Source organism: Neovison vison, chromosome 6 (genome assembly GCF_020171115.1).
Source record: "Neovison vison isolate M4711 chromosome 6, ASM_NN_V1, whole genome shotgun sequence".
NCBI lineage: Eukaryota > Metazoa > Chordata > Mammalia > Carnivora > Mustelidae > Neogale > Neogale vison.
In genome coordinates this window covers 67,286,111-67,308,704 of record NC_058096.1, presented here as the reverse complement: position 1 = coordinate 67,308,704, position 22,594 = coordinate 67,286,111, and the positions used below count along the sequence as shown (strand labels likewise).

At 33.0% G+C, this 22,594-nt stretch overlaps 1 protein-coding gene across 6 annotated transcripts in view; it reads right to left on the bottom strand.

Annotated features, from left to right (window-relative positions):
* Positions 1–22,594, bottom strand: part of STXBP5L (syntaxin binding protein 5L) — a 415,834-nt gene that overhangs the window by 179,685 nt on the left and 213,555 nt on the right. For all 6 annotated transcript variants that reach the window (XM_044251475.1, XM_044251473.1, XM_044251477.1 and 3 more), the window contains exons 9-10: positions 18,454–18,577; positions 186–264 (exon numbers count right to left, since the gene is read on the bottom strand). In XM_044251475.1, the coding sequence (XP_044107410.1) occupies positions 186–264; positions 18,454–18,577 (203 nt within the window). The remainder of the gene's footprint in view (positions 1–185; positions 265–18,453; positions 18,578–22,594) is intronic.

Genomic DNA, 22,594 nt, shown 5'->3' with positions numbered 1-22,594 from the left:
ATTCATCATAATATCATAGATATTCATATTAATGAAGAAGTTGCTATTATCAGTGAAGAGGATTTAGCCAATTAATATACTTACATAATTATATGGAACTTTAAATAATACATAATCAGTAAAGTTCATTCTTGTCTCTGTTTCTTATATATATTCCCATATCACCCAAAATAAAAAATGCATACCTGTTTCTACAAGTCTTGTATTCTACTTTTAGAATTGGTTTACAAGATTCAGATTTTCTTCCTTCTCTTTGACTTTTTCCTAAAGAAAGAAAAAGGATTTTGTTAAATCATATTTAAATTCTATACATCCATGAAAATTCCAAAAATATGACTAAAAGAATATAAAGAAAAAATAAGGTAATTAATGTGTTTTCCATAATAGGATAAATAGAATTCTATGTATTCTAACATATTTGTTGAATTTGTAAACAATCTGTTGAATCTTAACAATTGACTGCTATATAAGCAATAAAATTATTTGTAAACTTACCATATCTAATTGTTTCATATTCTCCATGAATAAATCTAGCCTCATATAGTTATTTTAATTATTTAAGTCTTAAGATTACTTTAGAATTAAAGACACATACACATACATACTTCTCTGTATAATGAAATACAAAATTATAAAAATCCATACTAGGGCCATTATAGATTTTGTCTATAATACAAGCAAACCCCTTTTGCATGCAAAAAGATTTGCCATTTAAAACTTATGATAGACTATCAAAATCATTGCATTTTTATCAAATTCATTTAATGGAAAGCCCATTAGACAATGAACACAGATGGTATATTTCAAATATATTTCATATATTTGCATAAAAATATTTTCTTGTAGGGAAATGTTATGTTGTTTAGACTTCACGAATTTTGAAAAATGATAAAAAAGAGTAGAAAATTGAAGTAAAGCTATTTCTGCATATAATGTCTTTCCAGTTGTGATTTTGCCTATACTTCTATGTCTCATTTTGTTAAAATTAATGTTTTTGAAATGTTTCTTTTTTATTTTAATAAGTACCCTTATTTATTCTTGTATTGCCACAACTGTTTATAGACACAGATACCTATTATGTAGATAAATGCTTATGTACATTTAAGTTTAAATTTTTCAGGATAGCTTCAGAATGGCACAGTCATAATCCAAATAGGATGTCAAAATAACTTTGTTTAATTTGTTAAAGGGCAGGGTATCAACATATAACATACTTTATCTGCTCCATGGCATGCTTTCTGAATTTGCTTTCTCTTTCTTTTACCCTGCATCAACTAAAGAAGTAATCAATAATAAAATATTGGTATAATTATTCACACAGTAAAAAATTTTTTTAAAGTATCTGTATTATATATATATTTTTATTTTTTTTATTTTTTATTTTTTTCCAATTTATTTATTTTTAGAAAAACAGTATTCATTATTTTTTCACCACACCCAGTGCTCCATGCAAGCTGTGCCCTCTATAATACCCACCACCTGGTACCCCAACCTCCCACCCCCCCACCACTTCAAACCCCTCAGACTGTTTTTCAGAGTCCATAGTCTCTCATGGTTCACCTCCCCTTCCAATTTACCCAAATTCCCTACTCCTCTCTAACGCCCCTTGTCCTCCATGCTATTTGTTATGCTCCACAAATAAGTGAAACCATATGATAATTGACTCTCTCTGCTTGACTTATTTCACTCAGCATAATCTCTTCCAGTCCCGTCCATGTTGCTATAAAAGTTGGGTATTCATCCTTTCTGATGGAGGCATAATACTCCATAGTGTATATGGACCACATCTTCCTTATCCATTTATCCGTTGAAGGGCATCTTGGTTCTTTCCATAGTTTGGCGACCGTGGCCATTGCTGCTATAAACATTGGGGTACAGATGGCCCTTCTTTTCACAACATCTGTGTCTTTGGGGTAAATACCCAGGAGTGCAATTGCAGGGTCGTAGGGAAGCTCTATTTTTAATTTCTTGAGGAATCTCCACACTGTTCTCCAAAGAGGCTGCACCAACTTGCATTCCCACCAACAGTGTAAGAGGGTTCCCCTTTCTCCACATCCTCTCCAACACATGTTGTTTCCTGTTTTGTTAATTTTGGCCATTCTAACTGGTGTAAGGTGATATCTCAATGTGGTTTTAATTTGAATCTCCCTGAGGGCTAATGATGATGAGCATTTTTTCATGTGTCTGATAGCCATTTGTATGTCTTGATTGGAGAAGTGTCTGTTCATATCTTCTGCCCATTTTTTGATGTGTTTGTCTGTTTCGTGTGGGTTGAGTTTGAGGAGTTCATTATAGATCCTGGATATCAACCTTTTGTCTGTACTGTCATTTGCAAATATCTTCTCCCATTCCGTGGGTTGCCTCTTTGTTTTTTTGACTGTTTCCTTATCTGTATTATATATAAAAAGGAATTGCTGACATTATATGTAGATCATGATGCCTTACAAAGATAGAACTTTGGCTCAGGGACTCTGAACAGTGGTCTTAGGGATAAGAAACGCTGGTTGGTGATTCCTGGTTGGGTTACATGTGGGAACAAAGAGAACTGAAGGAAATAACACAGGAAAGAAAAAGACTCATTCTCCTCAGTTGATATCTTTTTCATCCATTTCTTCTCTAGTAATCGCCAAGCCATGAATCAAATCAAGATAGTATATTTGCTGTTTTATATCTATACGTGTGTGTGTGTGTGTGTATAACCAATTATAATTTTTCAATGGATACACACTAGTAGTATGCAATGATTTCAGTAAAAATGAATAATATTCAAATTAATTAATTAATTATTTACTTTAATTTCTAACTCCAATAATTAATTTTTGGCTGAAGGTTTTCAACTTTGATTATGTTCATTTTCAATAATTGTTTATGTTTATATGAAATATGTTTATATGTCATGTTATAAAAAATTGTTATAAATATTGCATTTATTGATACTCTTTATGTTCAAAATACTATACTAAATGGCATGGTAAAAAGAAATAACTGACCACCAAGAAACTTAAAATTTACTAGTTTAAGCAAAGCATATATAAACCTTATAATATAAAGTATCCTAAACAAATAAGTGATAGACTTAAAGTATTGAGAATAGTAGGAGTACATGAAGTAGGAGTTAAGAATATTATGGTTTCACTTCATAACAGAAAATTTTACAGATTTCTTCAGATGACTTTCTAGAAGCTAGATTAAGCATTAAAAGATAGAACTTGGGAGTTATGGTCCAAGACGGTGACATAGGAAGTCCCTGAACTCACCCTCTCCATAGACATACCAAGTCTATACCTACTAATAGAGCAATACCTCCTGAAGAAGAACTGAGAGCCAATTGAACAGCTTCTGCACAAGGAAAGATGGAGACCAAAAAGAGAAAGCACAAGAGAGGGAGACATAGTGTAAAAGGGAATCTCTAACACCAACACTGTGAACTACAGTGGGGATGGACAGGACTAACGGACCATGAGCAGACTCATCTGTCCTGGGGTGTAGGAAAAAATCCATGGTTTAAAAGGGCAATTAGAATATAAAGGAACCAGCCAAAAGGGAGAGGAGCTGGAAGTCTCTTAAGGCTGGTGGGACTGGGGAACACCACTGTTTATGATCCCCCCTCCACCATGAGAGCAAAGATGGGAGCAGGGTTGAGGTGCCACAGCTGACCTCCCACCTCAGCAAGACTTGGGCCCCTAGCCCATACCAGACCTTGATGGCCTGTGCCACAGAAAAAAAGTGCCACAGTTTAAGAGTTACTACCATATAAAAGGTCAACCCCTAGAACTTCATCAGATGGTGAGGGAGCTGCTAAAACTTTCTTCTGGCTGGTACAACATGATTTACATTCTCCTCTCCACCTTGATAGCATGAACAAGAGCCATGATCCAGGCACCTTAGCTAGCCTGACACCTCAATATCCCTGGGCCCCTAACTCCCACCAGCCCCAGCCATCGCGCCAAGACAGCCCCAGTGCAGTGGACACTGGAACACTCCTGCTCAGTGCTCACTACAGATCAAGCTTTTGCCAAACTAACACATGGACAAGGCACTCCAGAACATTTCGGGTCCACATAATGTTGACTCCAGACAATTTACTAGGCACCCCTTGAATGGAGCACTCCAGAAACCTCTTGTCTATGCCCACTTTGGCTCCAGCTTCTCTGCCAGGGCTTCCTCTGCATGGAGCACACTGGGAACCTCTGGCTCACATTTCTGCCTCAGTTCCAGCCTCCCCACCAGCGTTTCCCCTGCGTGAAATCACTCTGGAACACCCTAGCTTGCACCAACTTTAGCTTTAGCCATCCTGCCAGGGCACACTATGTATGGAGAGCCCCAGGATGCCCCCACCTGCCACCCCACCCAGCACCCACTTCAGGCTTAACTATCTTGCTTGGGTGTTCTCTGTGTGGAGAGTCCTAGGATATCCCAGCTTGTACCCACTTTAACTTCAGCCATCCTGCCAGGGTAGACTCTGCCTAAAGTCCCAGGATTCCAACCCCCAACACAGCTTACATCCACTTCAGCTGTCCTGACAGGGCATTCTTGTGTGGAGAGCCCTAGGACCACACTGGCCTACACCCATTTCAGTTTCAGCCATACAACTAGAGAGTTCCCAGTACAGAATGCACTAGGACCTATAATACACAACAGCCACAGCTCCAGCGAGCCAACTGAAGTCACCAGGCGCAGTCTACCAGGGGATGACAAAACACAAGATCATTCCTTCAAATCTAGAAGAAATAGCTGTTGCACCTAACTCACAGAAACAAAAAAGTCAAGTTAAGAGGAGACAGAAGAGTATGTTCCAAATGAAAGAAGACAAAATCTCAGAAAAAGAACTAAATGAAACAAAGATAAGCAACCTACCTGATAGAGTTCAAAAGTAATGGTAATAAAGATGCTCAATGAGAGAAGAGTAGATGAATTCAGTGAGAAGTTTAACATGAGATTAAATATACAAAAAACCATCATTAGAGTTGAAGAATACCATAACTGAAGTAGCAAATCCAACAGAAGGAATCAACAGTAGATTTTAGAAGGTGCAGAAGTAATCTGAAAGACAAGGTAATGGAAAGCACCCAACCTGAACAGCAAAAAAGAAAAAACACTGTAAAAAATGAGGATAGGTTAAGGACTACCTTGGACAACATCAACCAAACAAACATCCTCATTATATGCATCTCAGAAGGATAAGGGAGAGAAAGGGGCCCAAAACTTATTTAAAAAAAAATAGCTGAAAACTTCAATAACCTGGGGAAGGAAACAGACATCCAGGCTCAGGAAGCAGAGGTCCAAACAAGATTAATCTAAGGACATCCACAGCATGAGACATAATAATTAAAATGTACAAGATTAAAGATAAAGCTAAAGACCTAAAAGTGAGACAGGAAACCATCAAAATCCTACAGGAGAACAAAGGCAGCAACCTCTTTGGCTTTGACTGTAGCAACTTCTTACTAGACATGTCTTTGAAGGCAAGGGAAACAAAAGCAAAAATGAATTATTGGGACCATCTGAAAATAAAAAGCTTCTGCACAGTAAAAGAAATAATCAACAAAACTAAAAGACAATCTACAGAATGGGAGAAGATATTTGCAAATGACATTATCTGATAAAGGGTTAGTATCCAAAATGTATAAAGAACTTATCAAACTCAACACCCAAAAAACAAACAACCCAGTTAAGAAATGGGCAGAAGAAATTAGTAGACATTTTTCAAAGAAGACAGACAGATGGCTAACACATGAAAAGGTGCTCAACATCACTTATCATCAAGGAAATGAAAATCAAAACCACAGGGAGATATCACTTCACACCTGTCAGAATGTTAACAATACAGGAATACAGGAAACAACAGATGTTGGCAAGGATGTGGAAATATTAGAATCCTCTTACACTGTTGGTGGTAATACAAACCGATGCAGCCACTGTGGAAAACAATATGGAGTTTCCTCAGAAAGTTAAAAATAGAACTACCCTATGACCTATTTGGTATTCACCCAAAGGACACAAAAATACTAATTCAAAGGGACACATGAACTCTGATGTTTATAATAGCAGCAGTATCAACAATATCCAAATTATGGAAAGAGCCCAAGTGTCCGTTGACCAAACACACACACACACACACACACACACACACCCCAGAATATTACTCAGCCATCACAAAGAGTGAAATCTTGCCATTTGCAATGACTTGTATGGAGTAAGAATGTATTATGCTAAGCAAAAGAAGTCAGAGAAAGATAAATAACATATGATTTCACTCATATGTGTAATTTGAGAAACAAAACAGATGAACATAGGGAAAAAAGAGTAGGGGAAGCAAACCATAAGAGACTCTTAACTATAGAAAACAAACAAGGTTGATGGAGGGAGGCAGGTGACAGATGGGCTAAATGGGTGATAGGTATTAAGGAGAGCACTTGTGATGAGAACTGAGTATTGTATGTAAGTGATGAATCATTAAATCCTACACCTGGAACAATTTTACCATGTATGTTAATGAACTAGAATTTAAATTAAAAATTGAAATAAAAAAAGGAAAAAGAAAGACTAAAGATAGAATCGTAAAAGCTGCAAGAGAGAAGCAACTAGTTACATACAAAGGAAGCCCCAAAAAGCTATCAAGTGATTTTTCAACAGAAACTTTGCAGGCCAGAATAAAGCAGCATGACATATTCAAAGAGCTGAAAAGAAAAGAAATCTACCAAGAATACTCTTTCCAGCAAAGTTATCATGCAGAATTGAAGGAGAAATAAAGAATTACCCAAAGAAAAGTTAAAGGGTCATCACCACTGAACTGGTCTTACAATGAATGTTAAAGGAACTTCTTTTAGTGGAAAAGGAAAGGCTATAACTAGAAGTAAGAAAATCACAAAAGAAAAAAAATGTCAAGAGTAAAAGCAAATATATAGTAAAGGTAATAGAGCAATCACTTATAAAGTTAGTTTGAAGGTTAAATGAAAAAAAATGCAGTTAATTATATTTAAGAAATTAGTGAAGGAGTACAGAAAATAAAAAGATGCTATTATGAGAAAACATACATAAAATGTGAAGGGAGAAATAACATAAAGTTATTTTAGAATATATTCACACTTAAGTGACCATCAAATTAATATTCACTCTAATATACTTAGAATGTTAGATATGAAACTCATGGTAACCACAAACCAAAAACCTATAATACATATACAAGAAATAAAGAGAAAGAAAACCAACCATAACACTAAAGAAAGATATGTTACAAAGAAGAGAAAAAGAAAGGAACAGAGAACTATAAAAACTAACAGAAAACAATTGACAAAATGGCAACAGTAGATACCTATCAATAATTCCTTTACATATAAATGGTGTAATGCCCTTATCAAAAGACATAGGGTGGTAGAATAAATAAAAATATAAGATCAACCCATCTATATGCTGCCTACAAAAGACTCACTTCAAACCTAAATACATATACAGATTTAAAGTGAAAAGATAGAAAAAGATGATGTAAAGGAAAGTGAAAAAAAAGAGGGGGGTAACAAAACTTGTATCTAACAAAACAGACTAAAAAAAAAAACTGTTAACAAAAGAGACAAAGAAGGGGACTATGCAATGATAAAGTAGTTAATACAAGAGCCAAAACAATTGTAAATATCTATGTAGTCAACATTAGAGCACCCAAATACATAAAAAAGGGAGAAATTGACATTAATACAATAATAGTAAAGGTCTATAACCAATACTTAATACCAATGGATAGATTAGGCAGAAAAAAAGTAAGGAAATGATGTCTTTGAATGACTTAACAGAACTATGCAGAACATTCCATCCCAAAACAACAGAATACACATTCTGTTCAAATGTGCATGAAACATTCTCTAGGATAGATCACATGTTAGGCCACAAGACAAGTCTCAATAAATTTAAGATTATTGAAATCATATCAAACATCCTTTTTGACCACAATAGTATGAAACCACAAGACAATCATAAGGAAAAAAAAAAAGGAAAAACCCAAACACAAATAGGCTACCAATATGCTACTAACAGCCAATGGGTTAATGAAGAAATTAAATAGAAAATTAATACATGGGGGCATCAGGGTGGCTCAGCTTGTTAGGCATCATAGTCTTGATTTTGGCTCAGGTCATGATCTCAGGGTTGTGAGATGGACCCTCACACTGGGCTTTGTGCTGGTTGGGAATGGAGCCTGTTGGGGATTCTATCTCCCTCTCCCTTTGCTCCTACCTCCCACTTATGCTCACTCACTCTTAAAAAAAAAAAAAAAAAGGAGAGGAATAAAAATGAAAACACAATGGTTCAAATCTTTGATGCAGTGAAAATATAGTTCTAAGTGGGAAATTTAGAGCAATACAGGCCTACCTCAAGAAACAAAAATAATCTCAATAAACAATCTAATCCTACACCTAAAAGGACTAGAATTTAAGAACAAAGCCCAAAGTTAGTAAAAGGAAGAGAATAATAAAGATAGCAGAAATAAATGAAATAAAACTAAAAAATCAACAGAACAATCAATAATACTGAAAGCTGTTTCTTTGAAAGGTAAAAAAAAAAAAAGTTGATAAACCTTTAGTTAGACTCACCAAAATCAAAAAAAGGTAGGTCCAAATAAATAAAATCAGAAAGTAAAGAGGAGAAATAATAGCTGAAATTGAAGAAATATAGAGGATTATAGGAAACTACCACAAAAATTATATGTCAATAAAGTGGACAAACTTGAAGAAATGAATAAATTCCTAGAAACACAGAAACTTACAAAATTGAATCAGGAAGAAATAAAAATCTAAACAGATCAATTACTAGTAATAAAATTCAATGGGAAATCAAAAAACTTCCAGTAAACAAAAGTCTACATCCAGATTGAGTCACAGATGAATTCTACCAAACATTTGAGGATGAGTTAATATCTATTCTTCTCAAACTATTCCAAAAGGTAGATAAGAAAGGAAAGCTTCTAAATACATTCTATAATGTCAGTCATATTCTGATAATAAAACCAGACAAAGACACTACAAAAAAGAAAACTATGGGGCAAATCCCTGATGAACACAGACGCAAAACTCCTCAACAAAATATTAGCAAACTACATTCAATGATATATTAAAAGGATCACTCACCATAATCAAGTGGAATTTATTCCAGAGATGCAAAGATAGTTCAATATTTGCAAATCTTTCAATGTGATATATCACATTTACAAAACGAAGGATAAATATGATATGATCATCTCAACAGATGCACAAAAAGTATTTGATAACTTTCAACATAAATTCACAATGAAAACTTTTAACAAAATGAGTTTAGTGGGAATATACCTTAACATTACAAAATAGATATATAACAAAAACCACAGGTAACATCATACTCAATGGTGAAGAACTGAGAGCTTTTCCTCTAAGATCAGGAACAAGACAAGGCCGTCCACCCCTGCCACTTTTTAACATAGTAGAGGAGGTCCTTAGCTGCAGCAATCAGACAAGAAGAAATAAAAGGCATCCAAACTGGGAAGGGAGAAATTAAATCATCACTTTGCAGATGTCATGACAGAAAATTCTAAACCTCCACCAAAAAAATTTTAGAAGTAATAAATGAATTAAGTAATGTTGCAGGGTACACAATTAATATACAAATATCTGTTGCATTTCTATACACAAATCATGAAGTAGCAGAAAGATAAATAAATAATAATAATAATAATAATAATAATGCATACATACATACATACATAAGATTCCACTTAGACTGAAAAGGATGAAATACCTAAGGATAAATGTAACCAAGGAGGTGAAAGGCCTGTACTCTGAAAACTACAAAACATGATGAAAGAAATTAAAGATGACAGAAACAAATGTAAATATATTTCAAGCTCATGGATTGAAAGAGAAGCATTAAAACATCCTTACCACCCAAAGCAACTGACAAATTCAATGATTCCTATCAAAATGCCAGCAGCATTTTTCACAAAACTAGAACAAACAATCCTAAAATTTGTCAAACCACAAAAGGTCCTGAATTGCCAAAGTAATCTTGAGAAAGAAGAACAAAGCTGGATGTATCACAATTCCAGATTTCAAGATTTACTACAAAGTTGTAGTAATCAAAACAGTCTGGTACTGTCAAAAACAGACACACAGTCCAATCAAACAGAATAGGAAGCCCAGATATAAACCAGAAATGGGCCGTGCTTATATGGTCCATTAATCTATGACAAAGGAGACAAGAATATCCAATAGGAAAAAGACAGTCTCCAAAAACAATGTTAGGAAAACTGAACAGCTGTATATAAAAGAATAAAAGTGTATCATTTTCTCATGCCATAAACAAAATAAACTCAAAATGGACTAAAGTCCTAAATGTGAGACCTAAAACCATAAAACTCCTAGAAGAAAATCCAGGCAGTTATCTCTTTGATGTTGGCTTTACCAACATTTTTCTAGGTATGTCTCTGTAGGTAAGAGAAACAAAACAAAAATAGATTATTGAGACCACACCAAAATAAAAGGCTTCTGTACATTTAAGGAAACCACCAACAAAATGACAAGGCAACTTACTGAATGGGAGAAGATATTTGCAAATGATATATCTGATAAATGATACATCTGATAAGGGTTAGTATCAAAATATATTAAAAAAACAAAAATATATATATAAAGATATTATAAAACTCAACACAAAAACAAAACAAAACAAAAAAACAATCTGATTGAAAAATAGGCCAGAAGACTTGAATAGACCTTTTTCCAAAGAAGACATACAGATTGCCAACATCACTTATCATCAGAGAAATGGATATCAAAACCAATAAGATATTAACTTACACCTGTCAGAGTGGCCAGAATAAAAAAGACAAGAAATAACAAGGGTATCAAGGGAAATAGACCCTAGTGCACTGCTGGTGAGAATGTAAACTGGTGCGGCCACCATGGAAAACAGTATGGAGGTTTCTCAAAGAATTAAAAATAGAAATACCATATAATCCAGTAGTCCCACTACTTGGTATTTACCCAAAAAACACAAAAACACTAATTCAAAAAGACATATGTATCCCTATGTTTATTGCAGCGTTATGTACAATAGCCAAAAAAATGGAACTTTCCATCCATAGGTGAATATATAAAGAAGATTTTGTGTACACACACACACACACACAATGGAATATTGCTCAACCATAAAAAAAATCACATCTTGCTATTTGTGACAATGTGGATGGACCTAGACAGTATTATACTGAGTGAAAAAAGTCAAGAGAAATGCAAATATCATATGATTTCACTAACATATAGAATCTAAAAAACAAAACAAATGAACAAACACACAAACAAACCCAGATTGAAATACAGAGAACTGATGGTAACCACAGGAGAGGTGGGTAGGGGATGAGTGAAACAGATAAAAAAGGTTAAGAGGTATAAACTTCCAGTTATAAAATAAATATATTATGAAGATGAGAAGTATAACATAGAAAATATAGTCAATAATATTGTAATAATGTTGTAATGTAATATAATGTAATAATATTGTAATAATGTAATAATTGTAATGGTGATGGATGGTAACCTCACATGGTGGTGAGCACAGCATGACATATAGGGTTGTTCAATCTCTATGCTGTACACCTGAAACTAATATTGTATGTTAATTATACTTCAATTAAAAAAAAGTTATATGTGAATTTTCTACTTCACAGAGGGTAAGCACCCCAAATCCTATGTTGTTGAAGGGTTGACTGTATAATGAACTGCTACAACACCATAATAATAATTTAAAAAAAAGAATTTGTAAATGGGCAAAGGAACTAAATCAGTGTTTCTCCAAAGAATATTAGAAATGAAAATAAGCACATGAACAGATATTCAATATCTTTATTCAGTAGGGAAATGCTAATCAAAACTATAATGATATATTACTACATATCTAGTAGGATGGCTGTAAGAAAAGATAGATATTAACAAATGTTGATAAAGATGAAGAGAAGTTGGAAACCTAATATTGCTTGTGAGTATGTAAAAGCCTGAGGACTTTGGAATATAATTTGACAGTTCCTTAAAATGTTAAATATGAATTGTCATATGATCAAGTAATTCTATTCTTTTATATATATCAAAGAAAAATGAAAATATATGCTGGCACAAAAGTTGCACATAAACATTCACAGCAAAATTATTCAGAATTGTCAAAATATGGGAACAACCCAAATGTCCATCAGGTGATGAGTAGATAAGAAAAGTGGTGTATCTGCACAATGGAATAGTATTCACCAATTAATAGATTTGCTATGCTGGAGGAGTAGGGATGGAATGACTATTAATGAGTATGGTGTTTCTTTTGGGGATGACAAAAATATTCTAAAATTAGATTTGTTGATGGTTGCATAACGAATGTACTAAAGTCACTGAATTATACACTTTAGTGAATTGAGAACTATATTTCAATAAATTTGTATTTTTTTAATAGGAGTTTAGGTTCTCTGAAGTGTAACATAAAACTACAGACAAGGGGTACCTGTGTGGCTCTGTCAGTTAAGCATCTGTCTACAGATCAGGTCATGATCTCAGGGTTCTAAGCTGGAGTTCTCTGTCAGGATCCATGCTTAGTGGGGTGTCTTCTCCCTCTCCCACTGCACCTCCCCCAGCTCATGCTCACTCTCTCTCTTTCAAATAAATAAACAGGATCTTTTAAAAAAATACAAATTTTTTCTTTACTATTTATCTCTCAGCATTTATAGTTAACCAACAATGTTTTTTGGGATCTCTAAGTTTAACTTGTTTTTATTGTTGTTAGCTCAATGACATATTAAAAAATATTATTTCATTTCAGTAAGTATTTATTTCAGCAATAATTGTTTAGGGCATCTAACCTTCCAAACTGCCTGTAATTGACCATTACTCCTTGTTCAAATATTTTTTCCTATTTTCATGTTTATTTTTCCTACACATAAGCTCATCTAATTTTTAAAGCCTATTATTTTTCTTGGGAACAAACTGAATTTTGAATTAATATGTGGGGAGCAAACATCTCTATAATAACTAATCTGCCCATGCATACATAGGGTATTTTTTTCATTTTTCAAATTTCTTCATGTCCTTTAGCAGACACTGTTATTTAGGACACTGTTATTTTAAACTTAATTTCCAGGTATTTTTGTGGATGCTATTTTTTAAAATGGTTTTATCCATACTTGGGTTTCTCTTCAGGTTGCATAAATCTTTTGCCTTTTTAAATGGTTTTATCTACCCATCATATTTTGTTCTGTATTTATCTACTCATCATATTTTGTTCTGTGTACAGAGTTTTCGTGTTATACTTAATAGTATTCCTAATTGGTTTTATTTTTTTAGCTATACAATTACATTATTAAAAAATAATTATAATTTTGAATTCTCTAAACTTTTAAATATCATATTTCTTTTTCAAGTCTAAATAAATGGGATAATATTTTCAGAAAAATGTTAAATAACAGTGATAATTGTTGACATCTCTGTCCTGTTTCTGAGCAACAATGTCACTATTAAGTATTAGATGTGATTTGGTTTAAGATCATGTGTGTAGAATGCATGTGTATGTGTATGCATGTGTTTAGCTGAGGGCATTATAACTGAAGAATAAGTATTTGAAGCCATTAAAACCTACTGTGAGAGAAAAATAATGTCTGTAGTACTAGTGAAAACCAGCTACAACAAGGGCAATGTCACCACGGTACAAATCTCAAGTGAAATAAGTATTAAGTAAACTAGTCTGTGACCAACCTCCCTCTTTTTCTACTACTGTTCAATAATCTGAGTTTCAGACAAAGCTTACGTTTGTAGTATAGAAAATATCGCTTTGTAGAAAAATGATGAATCTAGATATGGCTTCCTAGTTTAGGAGACACATGGTAGGGAGGAAGGGGGTAACAAAATATATTCCATAATATACACAACATAATATCCATAATATGTGTTATACATTTCCAATTATTAGATATGTAAAGAAGTAGGAAAATGTGAGCTATTCTTATGAACAAAGTCCAGCTTCCGGGGAAGCAGGTTTTGGTATCATCAAACAAAGATTTAAAGCAGTGATTATAAATAACTAAGCTCAATATGGAAAAAGAAAGGGAAAGGAAAGGACAGGGAAAGAAAGAAAAGGACTCATAATGACTAAAAAGAAGAAATCTCAGCAGAAAAACAGAAAATATAAAAAGGTAGCAAGTGGAATAAATATCTAATAACTTGGAGTGCCTGGGTGGCTCAGTGGGTTAAAGCCTCTGCCTTTGGCTCAGGTCATGATCCCGGAGTCCTGGGATCAAGCTTCACATCAGGCACTCTGCTCAGCAGGGAGCCTACTTCCTCCTCTCTCTCTGCCTGCCTCTCTGCCTGCTTGTGATCTTTATCTATCAAATAAATAAATAAATAATCTTTAAAAAAATAAAATAAAAATAACTTAAGGGTTTAATAGTTGGATGAAAATTACAGAGGAAAAGAGCAATTAAATTGATGATAGATCAGTGGGAATTATCCAGTTTGAAATTCAGAGATAAAAATGATTAACAACAACAACAAAAAAGAGAGGCTCAGAAACATGTGAGACAATAGTAAAAATTCTACCATACAGGTAACTGGTGTCCCAGAAAGAGGAGTAGAGAGAGGTTGGAGCAGAAAAATATGTTTGAAAAAAATATAAGGCTGAAATTTTCCCAAGTTTTATGAAAGATACAAATTTATAAGTGTATGAAGCTCTGTAGTTCAGTAGAACTCTAAATAGAATGAACTTGAAGAAAACAAACTAGGCATATCATAGCCAAATTTTTGGAAATAAAAGTTACAAAAATTTTGAAAGTAGCCACTGTAAAATGACACATTATACACAGGGGAACCAAAATTCAAAACACCACACATTTCTCACTAAGAAAGAAATAGACATTTGTTTTCTAATTTCTAAAAAAAACAGAAAACAGTGGAGTATTTTTAAAGTGTGCAGCACCTTAAAAACAACATACACACATACAAACTGTGAACCTAGAAATCTACATTCAGCAAAAATATCCCTCAAGAATAAAAGCAAAAAAGAGGAATTTTTAGATAAAGGAAAGCTAAGTGAAATGCTAAATGATGTTTCTGTACCTTCAAGAACAAATGAAATTATAAAAAATTATAAATATAAAGTTATATTAAAGGAAATAATAAATAAGAGAATATAAAAGAATCTATTCCTTTCAATTAAAAATGCTTAAGACTACTTAAAGCATAAATTATAACAATGTATAACTAATACATGTAACTATTGCAAAAGTAAATAAAAGTAAATAAATATATATGATCTTGAAGCTTCTGCATTTTTTGATAAAGTGCTACAATGTTAACTCCAATAGACTGTGAAAAGTTAGTAAAGTAGGGTAGGGTAGAGTAACTGACCAAAAACAAAAGTTCTGAAGATAAAATACCTGTGTGTAAATTAAAATGGAATTCTAATATAAACTTTCAAATAATCCAGAAGGCAAAAAGGGGAGGAAAAGGGAACAACAACAACAAAAAGATCGAACCAACAAAACAAATAGTAAGTTGGTATGCTTAAATCCAATTCCATCAATAATTACATTTAATATTAACCGACTGAACCCTCCAACCAAATGTTATAAAACTGAATGAAAAAGACCTGACTATATGCTCTCTATGGAAAACCTAATGGATGCCTAACAATTAAGCCTCAAAAATACACTGGGTATGGTGAAAAAATAATGAATAATGTTTTTCTGAAAATAAATAAATTGAAAAAGAAAAAAAATACATGAAACAGAAAGGACAGAAATAAAGTAAAAAATAGATAATTCTATAATTATTAGGAAATTTTAATACCACACTCAGAAATTGAAAGCCCTAGTCAAATATCAGTAAAATCAGAGGACCTAATTAATGCTATCAGTCACCTTGACCTACTTGACTTAAAAAGTATATAAAGCAGAAATGAACAAAATTACAGGGAAAAATCCGTAATAATAGAGATTTTGACTTACCTCTCTCAAAACTGAAAATCAAAGAATAAAAACTGAGCAAAGAAAAAAAGTTTGACCTTTGTGTAACAGGAAATGTACATTCTTCTCAAGCATTCTTGGAACTTCATAGTAACTAATTGTGTATGTCTAATTTAAAGCAAATCACAGTAAATTTTGTAGAACTAGTATCATGCCACATTCTCTGACTACATTTAAAAATTTATAACAAAATACGGGGGCGCCTGGGTGGCTCAGTGGGTTAAGCCGCTGCCTTCGGCTCGGGTCATGATCTCAGGGTCCTGGAATCGAGTCCCGCATCGGGCTCTCTGCTCGGCAGGGAGCCTGCTTCCTCCTCTCTCTCTGCCTGCCTCTCTGCCTACTTGTGATCTCTCTCTGTCAAATAAATAAATAAAATCTTAAAAAAAAAATTTATAACAAAATATATTTTTAGAAATTAGAAAACAAATGTCTAACTCATAGGTCAAAGGAAAATTATAATAGAAATTAGAAAATACCTCCAACTGAATATTAGTGAAAATTACACATTTTTAATAAAATAATATCAAAACTTATAAGATACAGCTAAAGTACTACTTAGAGAAATTTTTATTTTCTAAAATAAAAATAGCTGAAATGAAATGTAACAGAATGAACCATAAGAATATGTCAAAATCACTGATATTTGCTTTAAATCATGGGTAAGACTGCAGGAATTTAATCTGCTCTATATGAGATATAGATGCTGATGTTTTCAACAACCTGTGAACAGAATTTCATCTTCTTCAACAAGAAATCAGAATTGCAGTTGACCCTTGAACAGCATGGGTTTGAACTGTGTGACTCCATTTATACATAGTTCTTTTAAAGGTTTTTATTCAAATTTTAGTTAATTAACATACAGGGTAATATTAGTTTCAGGTGCACAAGCTACTCTGGAAAGCAATATGGAGTTTCCTCAAAAAATTAAAAGTAGAACTACCCTACAATCCAGCAGTCACATTACTAGGTATTTAGCCAAGAAATACAAAAATACTAATTCAAAGGAATAGTTTTTTTGAAATAAATAGTAAATATATTTTTTCTTCCTATTATTTTCCTAATAACATTTTCTTTTTTCTGGCTTGCTTGATTGTAAGAATACAGTATATGATAGACATGACATATAAAATGTGTGTTAATTGTGTTTATCACCAAGGCTTCTAGACATGGTGTAGGCTATTAGTAGATAAGTTCTAGAGGAGTCAAAAGTTATATGTAGATTTTCAACTGCATGAGGATAAGTGCCCCATCCCCCATATTGTTCAAGGGTTAACTGTATAGAAAACAACCCAGACTGATAAATATGGATATGGTGAAACATATGCAAGTAACAAATATCCAATCAAGCCAAAAATAAATTGTATAAAAGTTGACTGTTGAGAAGAATTGAAGTAGAAAAATTATGAATAAATCATATTTTACACATAAAAATAAAAAGCATAAGGAATGGGGGTAAGGGGTGCGGAGAAGAAGTAAACTCATCATAGAAACAAATAATTCTACCTGAGTGGGATATATAGCAAACACCTATCCAAGGTTTCCATAATGTCAATCTTTAAATGAAGCATCTAAAACTAAGTGTGTTAAAGCAACGTAATCTCTAAAGCTGTTAGGTTAAATGTTATAATAATTAAATCATTTGAAGGTGAAGCATGCAACAAAAAAGGGCATGGTATAAAAAAGGGCAAATGAACACAAGATGGAATAATTTCATCTTGTGATTTATGGGTCACCAATTATAAAAAACATAATAGAAAATTTTACAAATGTGATACTATAATAAGTGCTCAGAAACTATATAATAGGATGTGTTTGATTAACTACTAGGATTTGACCTCTCTATTCTTATAAACAACCAATGATATAATGAAAATATAGAACTCAGATCACCACTAACATTCTCAGAAATAATATAGTCATCAAATAAAAGATATTTATTCATTTGAACTTTTTGTTCTTTCCAGTTAGGTGGAACATAAACAATAAATAAATACCTCCTTTTGATAAGAAAGATAATAAAAATTCAATCTACAGCAAAAACCATAGTTCTCACCTTTGGTGGAATCAAATGGTAGAAATGGAAATAAATGAGAGAATCTAGAAAATGACAAACTATAAAATAGTATAGGAAATAGGTCTGAAAGTCAGATCTATATAATGTCATTCTCACTACCTCCTTAACCCGAAGGACTGCTTCAGATACATCAACCATCCATTCTGCAATTTTTGCTTGGAAAGGTCTTTATAAAAGCATCACAAAGTAGGAAAGTGGATAAACAGGGAGAGCGGTATAATGAGGGGATCTGAAGGAGATAAAAAAAGGTATTTAGAACCAGAAGGTATATCCTATCACTTTCTTCCAAACACACTGATACCACCTGTTCTACTTCAAGTCAAGGCACTGTATCTCCAGAGTTTATTTCTTTTGAAAGCATACACCTTACCATGTGGAATTGTGGTCTGGAAAGGACGACTTGGGCTTTTCAGGTTCCATAAGGTCAAGCTACCATCTGAATGGCTGCACATGAATTGTTTGCCCTCATGATGCCAATCAATTGAATGAATAGCCTAATGAAATAATAATTAAAGACAAGTAGGAGGGGGAAAGTTGATATGTTATAGCATTCTATATTCCAAAGGAAAAAAATTCTGAGGTAAAATTATTATATCAAAAATACTTAAGAAACATTAATAATTTTTCTGACCCAGATCATACTATCGTCAGCTTCAATCCTCTATAAGCTTACAGAAGACTACAAAAACTCATCTCCCGAGAGAAAGAAAAGTTCAGTACATTCCATAATATCATTATAGCCTAGAACTTTTTGTTGTAAATTCTATGTCCTTCTTGTATCCTATATGATCCTTTGAAAAGTTATTTACATAAAAGCAAAAGTAAGGTTATAAGAAGATAATTTCTGGAAAGGTAGAGGCTTACTTCCACTTAAAGTAGCCAATTTAAGTAATAATTTACATCAAGAGCTACTATCTGAGGCTTACTATGTGCCAGTTCCCTTGCCAAAGTATTTATGTTAACTCTTTTAATTTTATAAAGCAGGTACTATTTTTTTTTTCCAATTTACACATGGTGAAATAGGCCTAAAGAAACTGATATGCATGCCCAGGTCACACAATTCAAAGCCAGCTTCTATCTAAGTACACAACCCATAATCTCAATCACTGTATTACCCCAACATATACTATTTATATGGCAATTTAAGGTTTAAGCAAGAAAAGTTCAAAAATTCTTTTGTAAATTTACTCTGAAGATATGAGTTACATAAAATTTAAAAGTAATTATTCCATTTCCATATATTGTTTTATTCCCAGTGGTAGCACAACGCTTTGCATAAAGTAGATACTCAATATCTATTGAATGAATAAGTAATGTCATTACATATTCCCACTTTGTATTCTTTCTAAACCATGAAGTTTATTTGGCCTTTCAGTAATGTGTGAATCACAATGAGAGAAGCTCTAGAAGACATAAAAGCTGAACAGATGTATACAATGTTACCCTTTACTTAAAGGAACTTTCAAAACTGCAAGATAAGGAAGACTGAAATAAATGAATGTTAATAATATTGTTTGGAACTTCTAACATTTAGTTTTTATGTATATATATGATATACTAACCTAAGATATGTGTGTTTAAAACTATTATTTGTTTTCTAAATAATAAATATTATTATTTAGGGTTACAGATAATTGTTGGCTAGAGTAATCATTAGATATATCATAAAGGACATAGGATATGAGCTGTACCTCAAGATAAGTAAGATTAGTTAAATGAAACAGATAACATAAAACTCTGGGCTTATGTTTTCTCTCACTGTATTTTTCATTACTAGGTAAACACTTTTTTTTTTTTTTCGGCCAGCATTCAGTAGAGACAGAAAGAAAACACTTGTCATCTTCTTTGCTTATTCTCACTTTTATAGATGGCTCAGTGGAAATGCCACTTAAGCCTTCTTCTATGTGTTAACTTGATGAACCTCAGTCAATTTAAAGTTCTCTCAGACTGCTCTGCTACAAATGGTGTGGGCAGAGAGAGAATCTCCAGCCTTAACCCTTCTTCCTATCTTACTGAATTTCTACCTACTAAAGAAGACAAATAGAAAAACAACAGCTACAACACAAAAGCAAAATAAGTACCATAAAAGAAGTATACTTATTGTACAAAAGAGTAGGCATATAAAACCAGCTTGCTATTAGAGGGCATCAGTCTATTACTGAAGAGCTGGATCTGAATAAATTTAATGGATAAGTATCCAATTATTTTAACTTCATTATACCTTACTCCTTTCTTTAAAAAGAGCTTTAAGAGTTTACTAAACACACACACACACACACATACAAATACAACTAATTCAAGAAGAATTTTAAAAGATAGAAAACAAAATATGGAAGATAAAACACTAGCTTAGCTGGTTTGGTCAACTCAGTGGCTGTGATCGAGTTTCTCCAAAACAAAAAAAGAGAAAGAAAACCCAAAAAGCTGGGTACCAACATGAAAAAAAAAAACAGCAGCTACTCAAGGAATTAAAAGGCTATCCTCATATCAAACTCTGAGGGTTTTCTCTGTAAGAGATTATTTAGAAATATTGATGTAATAAAATAAAAATTTCACAGCTAATATGTAAATTCATATAGTTATTTCTGAAAATTATCTTGGATTTACAAAGCAAAACTTTCAATTCATCTATGGCTATTCAAGGGGCTACTTTGGCAGTTGAAATAGTTTTACAGTGGCTACAAAGTTAATGGGATTTGATATGCAAAATAGGAAAGAAAGGAGTTCATGATAAGGAATTAGCTGGAGAAAAGGCTTTAAGGTAGGAAATAAATAATATGTTTAGGAAATGATAATATGTCTGAAGTGTGAGGAGTGTATAGAAGCATACACTGCATTAAACTAAAGGGAAAAGATAACATCAGGGCCTTGAATCTCAAGTAAAGGAAAAAAAAAAACTTGTATTGTTGATAACTGGGAGCCATTCAAAGGTTCTGAGGTAGAGAATTATGTGATCTATGGCTTAAAATGATAATCTTATTAGTGAAAGATACTGAAAAGGTAAGATATCAGAGGAAATGCAATTAGTTAAAAGGCTACCATAGTCTTTTAGGCAAAACGTAACAACCTAAACTAGGACATTGAATGTGGGACTGAAAAAAGAGAATGAATGAGGGACAATATAAAAACAGAATTAAGAGACTACAAAACTGATAGCATATGAGATATAGAGAAGAAAGGATCAAATATGACTCTAAGGGGGCACCTGGGTGGCTCAGTGGGTTAAAGCATCTGCCTTTGGCTCAGGTTGTGACCCGAGGGTCCTGGGGATCGAGCCCCACATCGGGATCTCTGCTCAGTGGCAAGCCTGCTTCCCCCTTCTCACTCTGCCTGCCTCTCTGCCTACTTGTGATCTCTATCTGTAAAATAAATAAATAAAATCTTAAAAAACGCACACACACAAAAATATGACTCTAAGGGTTACAAACAAATAATTTTGAAAAAATTTAAGATTAAAAACTTTTTTAAAATTTTAAAATTAAAAAAAATTTAAAACTGAAAAAGAAAACAGAAAAGTTTTAGGTCTTTAAGTATAAATTCAGTAGCAATGAGATATTTATCTGGGCTTATGCAATAGATCATTAGATATATGGATCAAGAGGTTAGGGGAAAAGTAAAGGTGAGATTCAAATTTATTAGAATAAAAATTTATATTTGAAATGATGGGAGAAGATATAAATGCAACCTGGAGGTGAAATGAAGAAGGTAAAGACATAAAATACTCGAGTATCTATAATTTAAAGGAAAGCTAAGGAAAGAATCAGTGATGGAAAAAGGAAGGGTGAAAAATGAGGTAGAAAGACAAAAACAAGGGAAGAAACCATTTGGGGGAAGAAACCATTTTTAGGAAGGAGGGGCTGATGTAAAGCTACAGGTTTGATGAGGAACTTAAAAGACTATGAAGGGGTAACTATGTATAGTAATCAAGAGATCACTGTATTGTAATCAAGAGAAACCACTTCATAATAGTATTAAGTGAATTGGGGGAAATCAGAGGGGAGATGAACCATGAAAGACTATGGACTGAGAAACAAACTAAGGGTTTTGGAAGGGAGTGGGCTGAGGGGATGGCTGAGCCCAGTGGTGGCTATTAAGGATAGCACGTATTGCATGGAGGACTGGGTATGGTGCATAAACAATGAATCTTGGAACACTGAAAAAATAAAATTAAATTTAGAAAAAGAAAATAAAAAGAATTTTCTAAATATGAGAGGTAACGTGCTGAAGAAAGTTTTAAAAGTTTGGCAGTAAAATCATGTATATAACTAACTCCTAAACTCCTAAAATCATGTATATAACTAACTAACTAAAATGATAGAATGTATAATTATGCATTAAATTAAATAGATTGTATGCATATATACATGTATATGTATAAGTCAATATTTAAAACTATTTCTAGGTATAAAGTAGGTATAGTGTAGTACTCTACTTAAATATCACTAATGTTTATTTAAACACTTCATTGCAAAATTACTTTCACTCACTTTTTAAGGTTAGAAAGTCTTCCT